Below are 13,321 nucleotides of genomic sequence, written 5' to 3'. Positions count from 1 at the left end.
CGGTGCCGTGGCCATTGATTCCTTGCCTTCTAGACACTCCTGAAGCATCCAGATCTCCACCATGCTTCCCTTTTGCTAGCTAACACATTAGAAAAGATGTGGATAAGAGATCTCTTATCAAACCGGGCACCAGGGACTCATGCCTGTATTCCTAGCTATTTAGGAGGCTGAGATCAGAAGACTGTGGTCCCATGAGATTTCTACCTCCAATAACCACTCAAAAACCAGCAGTGGTGCTGTGGCTCAAAGTTGTAGAACACTAGCCTTAAGGAAAAATAGCTCACAGACAGAACCCTGGCCTTGAGGTCAAGCCTTATGACTGACAAACAAAGAAGATACCATATATGCCAGGGGAATGTGTGTGATTGGCAATGGTCTCTCAGATTCTTGAATTTCCTGCCAGTCTCCCCGTGTTCATATTACATCTCTTGTGATCTTTTGGATAGAAGAGATCACAGTATATCTGGGCACAATCCAATAACCTGGATTCCTATGACTAACTCATTTGGACCCTCTTGGACCACTTGCTGTACAGTAGTCGCATTCTCAAGGCTCTGGGGAGATTAGTTAGCATGGCTGAAGGTAAAATTCTTGGGAACAAATCGCAGAGCAACACTATGCTGGAAAAGCAAGCTTACAAAAGTTGAGATAATTTAGTATTCCTTGGGAATTTTTTTTAGAGCATACAGTTTCTTGCTTGTCAGTCAGCTCCCTTCGTGAAGATGTTCAAGTAGAAAGTCTAGTTAGTAGGTCCTTTCCTCTGTCACCACAGCAGCATGACAGAACTTGAAGACCCAGTTCTGGAGGTTTATGTAGCTGAATAGTCCTTTGAGTTAGAAGTATCTAGTTTGTTCAAAGGACCGGGAACACCATGCCAAGCACTGATAGATCACACCTGTAATCCTGGCTACTCAGGAGGTTGAGATGATGAAGATCTTGGTTTGAAGCCAGTAAGCAGGAAAGCCTGTGAGACTCACCTCCAATTAAACACACACACACACACACACACACACACACACACACACACACACACAGCTGAACGTGGAGCTGTGGCTCAAGTGGTAGAGAGCTAGCCTTGAGCAAAAGTGCTCAAGAACAGCATCCAGGCTCTGTATCCAAGCCCTAGGACTGGCACATTTAAAAAAGGAATTATAGGGCTGGGAAGGTGGCTCTGTGGTAGAGTGCTTGCCTTGCATGCATGAGGCCCTGGGTTCGATTCCCCAGCACCACATAAGCAAAAAGAAAAAAAGCTGGAAGTGGCACTGTGGTTCAAGTGGTAGAGTGCTAGTCTTGAGCTGAAGAGCTGAGGGACAGCGCCCAGGCCCAGAATTCAGGCCCCACAACTGGCAAAAAAAAAAAAAAAAAAAGGAATTATAATTACCTAATGTAAGAGAAAAAAAAGTTCTTGGAACTTTATGCATGAAATAAGAAGGAAAACAGTGATATCTCTGAGATGAGGCATTTAGTCAGAAATGGCACTTTTCAGCTTTTACCTTGAAAATCAAGCACATCTCTGGGAGGCAGAAGGTCTCTGACTTTTCATTAGTGGTCCTAAATCAGTTTTGACTTGAACAGCTTGTCATCAGATAATCTATCTTTAGGGAGCAGTGAGAGTTGAGATCAATGCTGCATTGACCTCCAGGTATTCAAGGTCAGCCCTGGATACTTACATTACCAGTCCTATGTAATCCAGTATGGCATGTGGGGCAGCATTCTCCATCCCTAGGAATGCAATGCCATGCTACCTGCAGACAAGCCTTCCCCTCCCTCCTCCTCCAACATCTCAGTCCCAGCAGATGTCACCAAGTATCATGTGGTTTGAAAGTCTCTCCTATGGCATCAATATGCTACGTCCTCTAAAGTAAGGTTGATGCTAATTCCATTTAGTCTTTCTATGTCTATTATCAAACACTAAAGTCCAGCTCTGCGATTTATACGTCTGTCTTTGCTTCAGAGCTCTTATTGTAGCACTTTGCAATAAAAACCTTGATTGAAACACTTAGGACATCTGAAACGGTAGCTTCCTTTTTGAAGTTTGTCAATTTGTTTGTCTTCAATGTTACCACCTTCCAGATGGTTCCAGACCTTGGGTTCCATCCATGATTTGTTGAGAGTTCTCTATTGGCAAATTATGATCCACTGGTATTCAGTTCACTAAAAATTCAAACCAAATACATAGGAAGACAATGGAGCAGTACCTTGGGAGACGTGCCTTGTGCCTTGGACTAAGAGACCAGCTCCATCCTTTTTCTGCCAACAATACAAGTCTGTTACAATGAGTTCTTTGTTTCCAACTAGAACATCCAGTTCTACAGCAGTTCCTGGCCACCCCACAACTTTCCTGCCTTCTTTGTTCTACAGCAGTCAGTGAATACCTTACATGATTAGGCATAGCCAGCCTGGCCTTTTAGCTTCCCTTGCAGGCAAATAAGAAAGATACTCCCCCTTGTTTGGCATTTTTAAGGTACATTCTGTCAACTCAGTTCTTATAAAGGAATTTTGACTTCTGAAATCCCTTAATGACATAGTGGTTACTCTTTATTCCATAAGAATCAAGTGTCCTACCCAGATCCTTTCCCTACTTAGGACATATAACAATTATCTAATGAATTAAACTGAATATATGACACTCCCTGAAATCAGGAGAAATGCATGTATCTAGGAAAATACTTGCAGTTCTGTTTCCAAGGAGAAGATCTTGGAACTTCATACGTGTGTGCACCAGCTGTGGCTCCATTTAACATTGACATATCTTGAAATATCTATGGATAGGGGTGCTCCATCGATTCCTGACGCCTGTTTGAGACCATGGTAGAAGAGGGCTGGAGCTGGACCGGTGAAAGCCAGGATAGAAGCCAGTCCATGAAGGTGATTCAGAACGCTGAGTCAAACCCGCATGTTTATGAATTTGGGATCCATTACTTATTAGCTAAGAGAACTAGAAGTTTTTTAGCCTTTCTATAATTAGCTTACCTGTAACACGGCAGTGATGGTGTATAGCTGAGAGGGCTAGAACACTAAGGGACACACTATTTCATATTGCGTGTCTAGGAAGAGGCCTGGCCTAAAGAAGTCCTTTGAAACATTTGAATATTGTTATTCTTTCAACTCTAGTATAGTGTGGTCATAAAACTGTAGATACTGTAAGTCTGAGCTAATCGTGACTAGCTGAATTAGATGTCTTTTTCTTTGTTTCTTTCCTTCTACATTTTTTGTTTCTTCTCCTCCCACCAACTGTTGCATTCATTTTTAAATGACTACAAATTCCAGTTTGTATAATTTAAATAGAAATCAAGTTAAAATCAACACTGCGATTACCTGATCAGGATTACGTCTCATACTTACTTACCAACAATGCAAACGATATTACAGAAATATTTGAAGCAAAGAAAACTTCACAAGATAAGATACAAACATACAATGTCTCTGCCAAATAATGATAGTTAAATGTTTTGAAGGATTTATACAGGCTGGGCATCCTCAGGGACACACAATAGGAGAGAGACAGACAGACAGAGACAGAGAGACAGAGAGAGAGAATCTTAAAGTTCCAACCCTCTGAGCTATATACTGTTTGTACCATGTCATAGGGAAACTAACGATAGAGAATAACTTCATCAAGTTCTTTTAGCTATTAAGTAACGGACCCAGAATTTACAACTGTGTGCATTTGTCTCAGCATTTGAATCAGCATCATGAACAGGTGACTGGAGTTTCTTCCCTGGCATTTCAGGATCCAGCTCTAGCCCCCAACTCTAGGTCTCATTAAGGGTAAGGAGTGAGTGGAGCACACCCATCCACTGATATTTCAAGATTTATCAATGTTAAATGGAAAGCACTGCTGACCACATGTGCATGAGGTCTCAAGGTGCCAAAGATTTGCCTGGAAGGATCAAGGTACTGCTTTATTGAGTGGACTGAACAAGCAAAAACAACAGTCTTTCATGGTGCAGCCCAGTTTGAAAAGAAAACGCTATTTCCTTGAGTTCAAATTCTGGTAAGGCTTAGAGCTGATCAGACTTATTTGCTTAGCTATGCAATTTTAAGCTACTCTCTATGGTCCTCACATCATTCAAGGATCATTTGCTCCAAATGATTTATTAGGGCCTACTGTGTGCCAGACATTTGAAAACAATACAAACAACAGTCCCAGTGTCTCTCCACAGGCAGGTCACTGAGGGGTTGGAGGCAGGGAATGAACAAAGCACAGAGAGATAAGCATGCAGTGCTTTGGGAGGTAGCTAAATGTCATATGGAAGAGACCACAGGTAATGGGAGCCATGGGCAGATTCTGAGTACAAAAGGGAGATGTGGCCAATGGTTTAAAATAAAGGGATTGTATAAGAAACTTACATAATAAGGGTGCTTTCAAGCTTTCTCCAACTAATGGCTTCGTAATAAAAGACAGGAGCATATCTAAAAAACTGTTGCAGTTAAGAGACCTGTTAAAACGGTTTACTTTTTATCTAGTATTAGCCCCTTATTTATTGTTTTATCACCCCTTTGCTGAGTTATAACTCTTTTTCTACCTAGCCCTACAAGAGAATTTGATTATCTTCAGTAGAAAATGAAGAGGATATCTCAATGCAGTGATTAGCTTGAAACCCTGGATGTATATTTGCTTCTCTGCCTTCCCAGAAGTTAAACTGTAGAGATTGTGCAATATATTATGTGGACCATGGAGACAAAGAGTTAAAGAAGTTTAAAGTCATCTGATTGGAACAGTCTCTGACTCCTGTATGCAAAATAGCAGCCTGCCCTTGGTCAATGCCATCACACACACACACACATACACACACAAGCATGTGCATATACATGTGTCCTTCTTAATTAGAACGTAAATCCCACGAGAGGAGTACTTTGTCCTGGCCTCTTCTGTGTTCTGAGTGCTTGGAACTTAGCATCTAATAGCTCAGCATCAGGTGGCTGCCTGATGTCATTAAGAATGTCATGTCATTAAGCCTAGGATAATACTGGAAATGCTAAGGTTCCGTGGGATACCTCCTGCTACATGTGGCTAATCACTGCAAACTCTTACAGCCTAAAGAATACTTAAGTTAAAAAAATTGTTTGGGGTAAAAACAGTAAGCATTTAAAAATATAATGTATGATACAGCATATGATGTAGTGGCTCCATTCATTTAGGAACATGATTAGTCCTGTGTGATTGCTGGCCTGATTAGAACATGAATCTGTCCTTCTGAATATTTTTGACTGAGCTAGTAATAGGCTACTTAATTGAGAGTCTCCTTTTTATTTTTCTTTTCTCTCACAAGTCATACACATCGTTGACACATGGGAAATCCAATGTGCCTCAGGGAGGCAAAGTTTTACCCCCGTGTGCTCCCCACAAAGCCACATGTTTTCTCTTCCTTCCTCACTCATATAGAGACATACTTTGAAAGTGAGCTGAGAGTATCGGGGAGCTTCCATGGAAAGTATGTGGTGACCAAGCTGATACCTCAGAAATCAGAATCTTCCCCTCTGGTTTCTCTGAGGTGGAGGTGAGGGGTAGGGGGACGAGGACAAAGTTTCTACAATTATCCACATTACAGTGGGGAGCCCAAGGAATAATCAGGCAAGGCCTGTGTGGCTAGTTCTGTGTCATCTGACAGGTCATGCTGACTATGTGACATCCAGTCGTTTGTCAAAGAAATTGCAAGGCAGTACAATGAGTGTAAATCCTACCTCTTCTCACTAGCTACACATGAGTGGGCAAGACATTGCATCTCCTCTGGCCTTCAGTTTCCTTGCTTCTAAAACAGCAACTTGAATTCCAATTTTATCACAGAGTTATGGTGAAGATTAAATGAATATGGGTAGTAATTTTAGCCATTGTAGGGTATAGAAGGAGAACTAAGAAGTACTATGTACATCTTTAGGGGTTATAAATCCTAAAACCTCCTTGGAAAGGTTATAGTTTTGATGATTTATAATTAGGTAACTTAAGAAGTTTAGTTTGTAATCATTCAATATAATACCACAAATTAGCATGAGTGTTATTTTTCTATAGATTATTTTTAATAGCCAAGGTGTAGTTGATAGAATGTTATTTCAGATGTAGTTTTGGAACTTACAAACAGCCTCATAGCTTTCTGATGACAAACTTGACATGTGCAGACTTGGTAGAGCAACAGGGACTAGAGTTGTGAGGACAAGAAGGATCGAGCAATACAAACAGTATCAAATATATAGTTGTCAGGTTATTCAATTAATGTGTACAGACCACAGATTTTATATCAGTTACTTATTTGTCAGCCTCAACAATACTCAAAGGAAAGCATCACAATGGCAGAAGATGTTGTTTCACCAGGACTTTTAAGGTGATCTGAGCGCATCTTTACTTAACACAAAGACGACTGCATCAAAGGCAAATAGCTCACTGCTTTTTTATTTAAGAAAAGTGGATGGTATTTCCATAAGGCCAGGGCCTATTTATTAAAGTTTAAAGAAACTTAGATCAAAATAGCAGCCACTGTCATCTAGTTAAATGTTCAATAAAAAGGCCTAAAGAATATTATAGAGCTAGACTAGGAACTAAACTATTTATACCTGTATATTCCCAATTTACTTAGTGGAAGCAGAACCTATCTAAACTCTTAAGCGGCAAACATGAGATTATCTTAAATGCTCTATTTTTCATATGACAATGTCATTTAAAAGTGAACACAGGAAAACTGGAAGGACAATATATTGTTCTATCATGATATTTCTCAGATCTCATGGAACATCCAGAGACTATATTTATCTGCTTAATAGCCTGCCTTAGATCTTATTTTTTTTTAATTCACCCTCTTTTCTGTGCAATATCTTTTGACATACATTGCCTTGTTATAATGCTAACTAATTTTATTTTCAGTCTCTAATCAAGGCATAATTAACTTGACAGGCATATAAATGCATGAGTAAATGATATAAAACTTGCACATATATTAAAAAAGTATCAGTTAGTAAAACCATTTTGAGCACTTTATCTATCTTGTTAGACCTCCTTTTTAGGGATTATACAATTACATCCCTGAAAAATATTCTATACTGTTTATAGTTTTCCGACAAAACATGGATTTAAAAATGACTCAGTTTTGATTTTGAGTGGACAAGAAAAGTGGACACATTTAAGTGGACAAGAAAATCACAGCAAAATTGACATTATTAGAAAGCATTTTTAAATTAATGTTTGAACTAATGTAGAAATATTTTAATTATTTTTTCCTTTAAAATATAATACATCTTGGCTCTCAAGTTTATCTGTTATAAAGAGAGACCTGTCTTGATAGAAACAAAGAATCATTCTAAAACTTGAATAAGAAGAAATGCCCTAATTTGTTCTTTTATTCTTCAACAAGTGTGTATTGGAAGTCTTTTAATATGGTTGATATTTTTCAAAGAAAGAGAATGAAGTACATCTCCTCATGCTGACTTCTAGTTTGGGGGTTAGGAGGAAGGAGGGACAGTCAGAGAATCTAAGAGATGCTAAGGGTTATGAAAGAAAGAGATACTCAGGGCTGGCAGGAAGACAGAGAAGCTCTCTCTTATAAGGCAATATTTGAATAGGTGCTAGGAGGAAATATAGAAGGAGTCAGCAACAAACCTTAGAAAAGAATACTCCTGGAACAAGGCACAACATATTCAAAACTGGAAGTGTAGGGTCAGTTAGAGTGGTGCATGCCTATAATCCCAAATCAGGCCAAACCAATCAAAAAGCTAGTGAGATCACACTTCATCAAGTAAGCACAGTGTGGAAGTATGTGTTTGTCAGTCCTATAACAATACAGGCATAGATATGAGGATCACTGTTTATGCTGGCCCAGGGCAAAAATGCAAGACTAGCTGAAAAATAACCAAAGCAGAAAAGAATTGAGAACTTGGCCTATGTGGTAGAATGCCAGTTTACGAAGCACTGAGGCCCTGAGTTCAATACCAGTATTGCATAAATGTGTCTATACATGCATATGTATATTTATGTATGTATACATCGATGTACATACATGTTATACATACATACGTATATGTACATATAAAATAATATCATGTCTTTTGAATCCAAGATCTAGAAAGTTACTGGAACATAAGGAGAAAAGGAAAAAAGGAGGAAGATAAGAAAATAAGGCCATTGAGCCAGCAGGAAATAACTTATATGGGATATTGAAGGGTATGGAAGGGTAACCTCAATTTGAGATAGATTTAAAAAAAAACTATGTGGAAGAGAACTAAGTGGAAGAGCAGCAGAACAGACCTGATGTACAGCAGAAAGCAGCTGTTCTGCATCAAGGAAGCTATCTAGTAGGTTTTTCAAGGTTTGGGGAAAAAATGGTTTCATAGACCTGAGCCATGGCTGATATATAAGGTATAAGGGCTGTGAAATGTATCGAGACACAAGGACTAAGAAAGCCACCAAAGTTTTAGTGAACTACCAAGAGGTTGACAAAAGTGGGCCTGTAGCAAGCCTGAAGGAAAAAATTGACATTTAGTCTTGAATACATGGGGATCATTTTTTCTTTAGACACACAGTGGGGATATTGGAAAGGTAGTTTTCAATGTTCTCTGGAGATCCAATAAGAGATCAGTGAGGTGTCAGCATAGAAATGGTGTTTCAATCTCAAGACTGATCAATTTATGTGAGAACTCAGAGAAATTGAAAGGACTGAAGTCGTGGGCCATTCCTCCTCTTCTGCGTACATGGCATGAAGAGGAAAGCAACATCAGAGATGAAGAAAGAGCTAAATCAAGAGATGGTTTGAAGAATGTTTCCAAGGAGGGCTCAGTCTACATTGTCAATTGAGAAATAGGCCAAACAGGATAAAGATGAAGAATTGGCCATTAGATATGCCAACAGTGAAGTTATCAGATCTGGACAAAATGGAACTGTGGAGGTGGTATGGAAATCCTGGCTGCAAAGACTCAAGGACTCTGTTCAGGACTTAACACAAAGGGAGAGGGAAAAATAGAGAGATTCTGTAGCACATATGAGTCATATATGAATCTTTCTAATTGAAACTTTAACAAGTATACCTGTTAGGATTCCACTGGATTAAAGTAATTAATGCTTCTCTTGGGAAGTATATTTATGTAATTATTTTTCTTCTTCATTCAACACATATAGCATAAGAAATTGTTGCATATACTTATTTTTAAGAAAAAAAATCTTTCCCTCATCTTGCACAATTCCTTCTTCTGAAGATTGTAACATTTGTGTGGCCTTCAATTTCACTTAAAAATTCATGCTTTGAGATTAATGACAGTGTATTTTTCCTTCCAGGAGTGCTTCTGGGAGACATTTATTGAAATGTTTCTTAATAAACTTGCATAAGGGATTTTCTTGAAAAGAATTTATTTGGAGGAAGAGCACGAGCTGGGTAGGAGTAGTAATAGGAGGAAAGAAATTGATCTTGAGAGCGGATAAGGAGGAAAGCCAGGTAATGAGTATACTGTACCTATTATACCATTCTCTCTGCTTCTGTTTGTGTTCAAAATGCCTATTATGTAGTATTAAAAATGAAGAGACACAAGGATCAATACCGTGATTAACCTGAAAGAATCCATTGAGTGATAACATTTTAGATAATATGTTCTAAGGATAAGGAGACATTAGGGGACACAGAAACTTTTCTGGCACTTTTCAAATCACATCAGCTACTTGTTTCCATAAACAGGGCAAACATAAATGACTTTTATTTTGTACTGATTCTAAAAGTGTCTCTCTTGCTTTAGGATAGGCTTAATAGTGATTTTTGACATTTTAACTGTAATATCAATCTATGGAAATTTAGATAACAAAGTCTTCCTTATCGTTAAAAATAAACCAATATAGAATGGTGGCACTGTTACATTACTTTTCAAATATTAGCCCTAAGTATTCTTTGTTTCTTAGTTACTCAATAACCATTTTATAACATTTTTGTCATTAACACTAATTGTATTTAATTGTTGACCCTTTCTTCCAGGAATAGTTACAAAAAAGGCTGCAATCTTCTTTTTGTACATGAGATATATTTACATTTTATTCACAACACCTGCCACTCACTATACTAAAAGTCTATATATTTGAGACCTATAAATTCTAGTTAAAAAATCAAATCCAGCAATATATGTTTCTTGGGAAGCTTATGGTCTCTTTTGTTGGAATTTACTTCTTTTAACATTTTCTTGGTGTAAACTATGGTGCATGGGAGCAAGATTTTCTTTGTAATTGATACCTAAATGTCTATTCTGCTCTAAGCATCTAATTTGTACTGTGAAAACATATAATTTAAGATTTGTAGCTATATAACAAAAGTATAACAGTTTGCCCTGATCTCTAATTTTCTGAGTTATATTTACTATAATTAAAATTTTTTGCATGTTTTAAACTGCCATGCAAATCAGTATACATCAGAAACCTTTGTATATTGACAGAGACTGGGAAAAGGATGCCTTGTTCTGATTTCAGATAAACATTCTTTTTCAGATCTGCAGGTGCAAGGCAGGCCATTCATAATCCTTGTTTTAAGTCAGTTAGAGTTACAGATGGAATACAGCACTACTACACAAGAACTCAATTCATTTTTACAAGCACAATGCAGGTTTTTAATAAAATGATTGTTGTTAGTAAATTCTAAAGGCAAGTGGGACTTTTTACTTTGAGTATTAGGAACAAAGTATGCTCTGTTGACATAGTGTATGTTTACTAAATCTAGAAAAACACTTTGTTACTTATTGAAACAGGATGGAATTAGACTTGGCAGAAAATCTGTTGCCACAACTATATGTTCCATTTAGGAAAGAACTAATAATGACTATTACTTTTTCCCTTGGTATTCTGTTTCACTTATTTCAACATTAATATGTAGTCAGGAAATAAACCATAAGATAAAAATTCACTCTAATTGACCCAGTTTCAGGTAACTCGACAAAACTCCCTAAAATAACTATTAGATCACTATTTCTGCAACAACTAAAGGAAGTTAGTTTTATTACCAACCCGTATTTATAAGCCTATGACTTGACTGTTTTAATTAGTTGTTACAGGTAGAGACTTGACACATCAATTCAAAACAGAAGTAAATTTTAGTCTGTAAAAGCATTACAACCATTGAATGTACTTGTTAATAAATTACAACTATTAATTCAAGTTATTAATTCAACTTGTCTGGAGTCTTGTATTTGCACAAATAAATATTTGATCTCTATGAAAACGACATCCTAAATTGATTGTTATTACTATTATTAGTTTTGTTTTATGGCTTGTTTAAAAAAAGTTACCACCTTACATCTGACTTTGTATCCACCAATCAAAGATACTCTAACGGGCTGGGAAGGTGGCTCAGTGGTAGAGTGCTTGCCTTGCATGCATGAGGCCCTGGATTCGATTCTTTAGCTCCACATAAGCAGAAAAAAAAGCCGGAAGTGGCGTTGTGGCTCGAGTGGTAGAGCACTAGCCTTGAGCTGAAGAGCTGAGGGACAGCGAGCGCCCAGGCCCAGAGTTCAGGCCCACGACCGGACCCGAAAAAAAAAGATACTCTAAGCCCTTCTCAACTGCTAGACATGAAGTTTCTTTTGAGACTTAGGGAGGGCAGGTGTTGGCCTCACTTAGCCAATGGAAGAAGACTATAAACTTTGTAAAAAGGACTGAGAACTGTCAATGTTGTTTGTTTCCCAGAATGAACTCAATACAGATTTCTTTCTAAAGAAAACAAAAACAACAACAACTACAAGGTACAGTGGTAGTAACTTAAAGCCTAAGCATATTTAATTCACTCTATTAATGAACTCTATGATAGAAGAAAGTGGTACAGTGCCGTTTCTTTTTTCTTTTATAGACTAAAACAATGGAAGACACGTTCCTATTATAAATCAGCTCATCCACAACCTTGAGTCGATTTCAAATGAGTAGCTTGTGGGCCCAAATATTGGAGAGAGGACCAGCACAAACGAGTACAAGACGTGCCCTCAAGGATGTTCTGGAACCTTCGAAACTGGCTAATAAAAATCCAACCCCTCCTTTCCAAACGCTTCCCAAGAACTGCTAGCCCAGCACCCTGGTGCAACTTCCAATGTGTCCTAATATAGTTAGCCCTTGCTGTCACTGCGAAGCGAACATGCTCAACTCCTGACCTTTCTTGAGGCCACCTGTATTTGAGGAAGCTGCCCCACAACTGACCTCCTCCTGGTCTCAGGAGTGACTGAGATTGACATCTGCTGCTTACCTGGCTGGAGCATCCCCAGCTCTTCCCGTATCCCAGGGGGTGGGGGGTAAGGGGGGGAAGGAGTGAGGGGAAATGAAGACAAGAAAACAAATCAAAACAACTTACCACTTCGGCTCAGTCCCAGAACAAGTGAGAACACCCACGCCGCCCGGAGGAACGAGACAGGACCTCGCTGGCAGTTTTGCAGACAGACAAATGCAGCAGTCAAAAAAGCCAGGGCCGAGCGGCACATCATGCAAAGCAGCCCGCCCCGCGCGCGCTGCCTGGCGGCTATCCTGCGGCGCGCTCGCGCCTCGCCTGCGGGGCGCACCTCGCGGGGCCCGCGGGCCGAGGGTCGCTAGGACCTTTCCCGCAGGCCCGGCAGCTGGATCCCACGGTTCTGATCAGGAGGTGCAGATACGTGGGCCTGGGCACCGCTCTGCATTTCAGGGCCCTAGCGGCCCTCCCAGCTCTGCGAGGCGAGACCCACGATCTTGGAAGGAGGGGGGAGAGGGAGGTGGTGGAGAGGGAGAGCGAGAGAGAGAGAGAGAAAAGGAGAGAGTGAGAGAGAGAGAGAGAAAAACACCTCCTAAAACAGCCGAGGGCGAGCCGCCGCGGCTCCACAGTCCGCACTCCCTCGGACAAAGAAAAGAGCTTTTGTTTTCTCTCCAGCCGATGGGGCTCCGCTGCATAAATCAGCTTAGCGAAGAGCCAAACACAATCAAACCCAAACAAAGCCCAAAGCTGGGGGGGGTGGGGTGCGGTGGAGGGGGGGGTTGGAAGGGGGGGGAGGGAAACCACCCTAATGTAATTCACTGGGTGATGTTGCTTTTGTGGGAGGGGACGCCTCGCCGGGCCCGGGGAGGGAGCGGGCGAAGTCGAAGGCGCATCCGTCGGCGCGAGCTCTTCCACAGGTGGGCAGCGAGGCCAACTCCGCTGAGTTACAGCCTGGCCGCCTGCTCACGGAGCAGCGGGCGAAGACCCGGCCTCCAGCGTCCCGATTGGCGAGGAAGGAAGCCCCGGGGTGGCGGGGGGTGTCGTGGACGGGGCGGGGTGGGGGTGCCAGCGGCCGCTGGGGAGGAGGCTCCGGGCGCTCCTTAGGCGTCCGCGGGCATCGTAGGAGACCTCGCCGCGTCCTGCCGGGCGGGGAGTGGAGC

At 40.5% G+C, this 13,321-nt stretch overlaps 1 protein-coding gene across 2 annotated transcripts in view; it reads right to left on the bottom strand.

Annotated features, from left to right (window-relative positions):
• Itgb8 (integrin subunit beta 8) overlaps positions 1-12,672 on the bottom strand; it is an 81,489-nt gene extending 68,817 nt beyond the window's left edge. For both annotated transcript variants that reach the window (XM_042695806.1, XM_042695807.1), the window contains exon 1: positions 12,291-12,672. In XM_042695806.1, the coding sequence (XP_042551740.1) occupies positions 12,291-12,420 (130 nt within the window). In that variant the 5' untranslated portion in view covers positions 12,421-12,672. The remainder of the gene's footprint in view (positions 1-12,290) is intronic.
• Between the last annotated feature and the right edge of the window lie 649 nt (positions 12,673-13,321).

This window comes from Dipodomys spectabilis, unplaced genomic scaffold (assembly GCF_019054845.1).
Source record: "Dipodomys spectabilis isolate Male_0828 unplaced genomic scaffold, ASM1905484v1 ptg000190l, whole genome shotgun sequence".
Lineage (NCBI taxonomy): Eukaryota > Metazoa > Chordata > Mammalia > Rodentia > Heteromyidae > Dipodomys > Dipodomys spectabilis.
The sequence above is the reverse complement of the archived record's forward strand: the minus strand, read 5'-3'. Positions and strand labels throughout refer to the sequence as shown.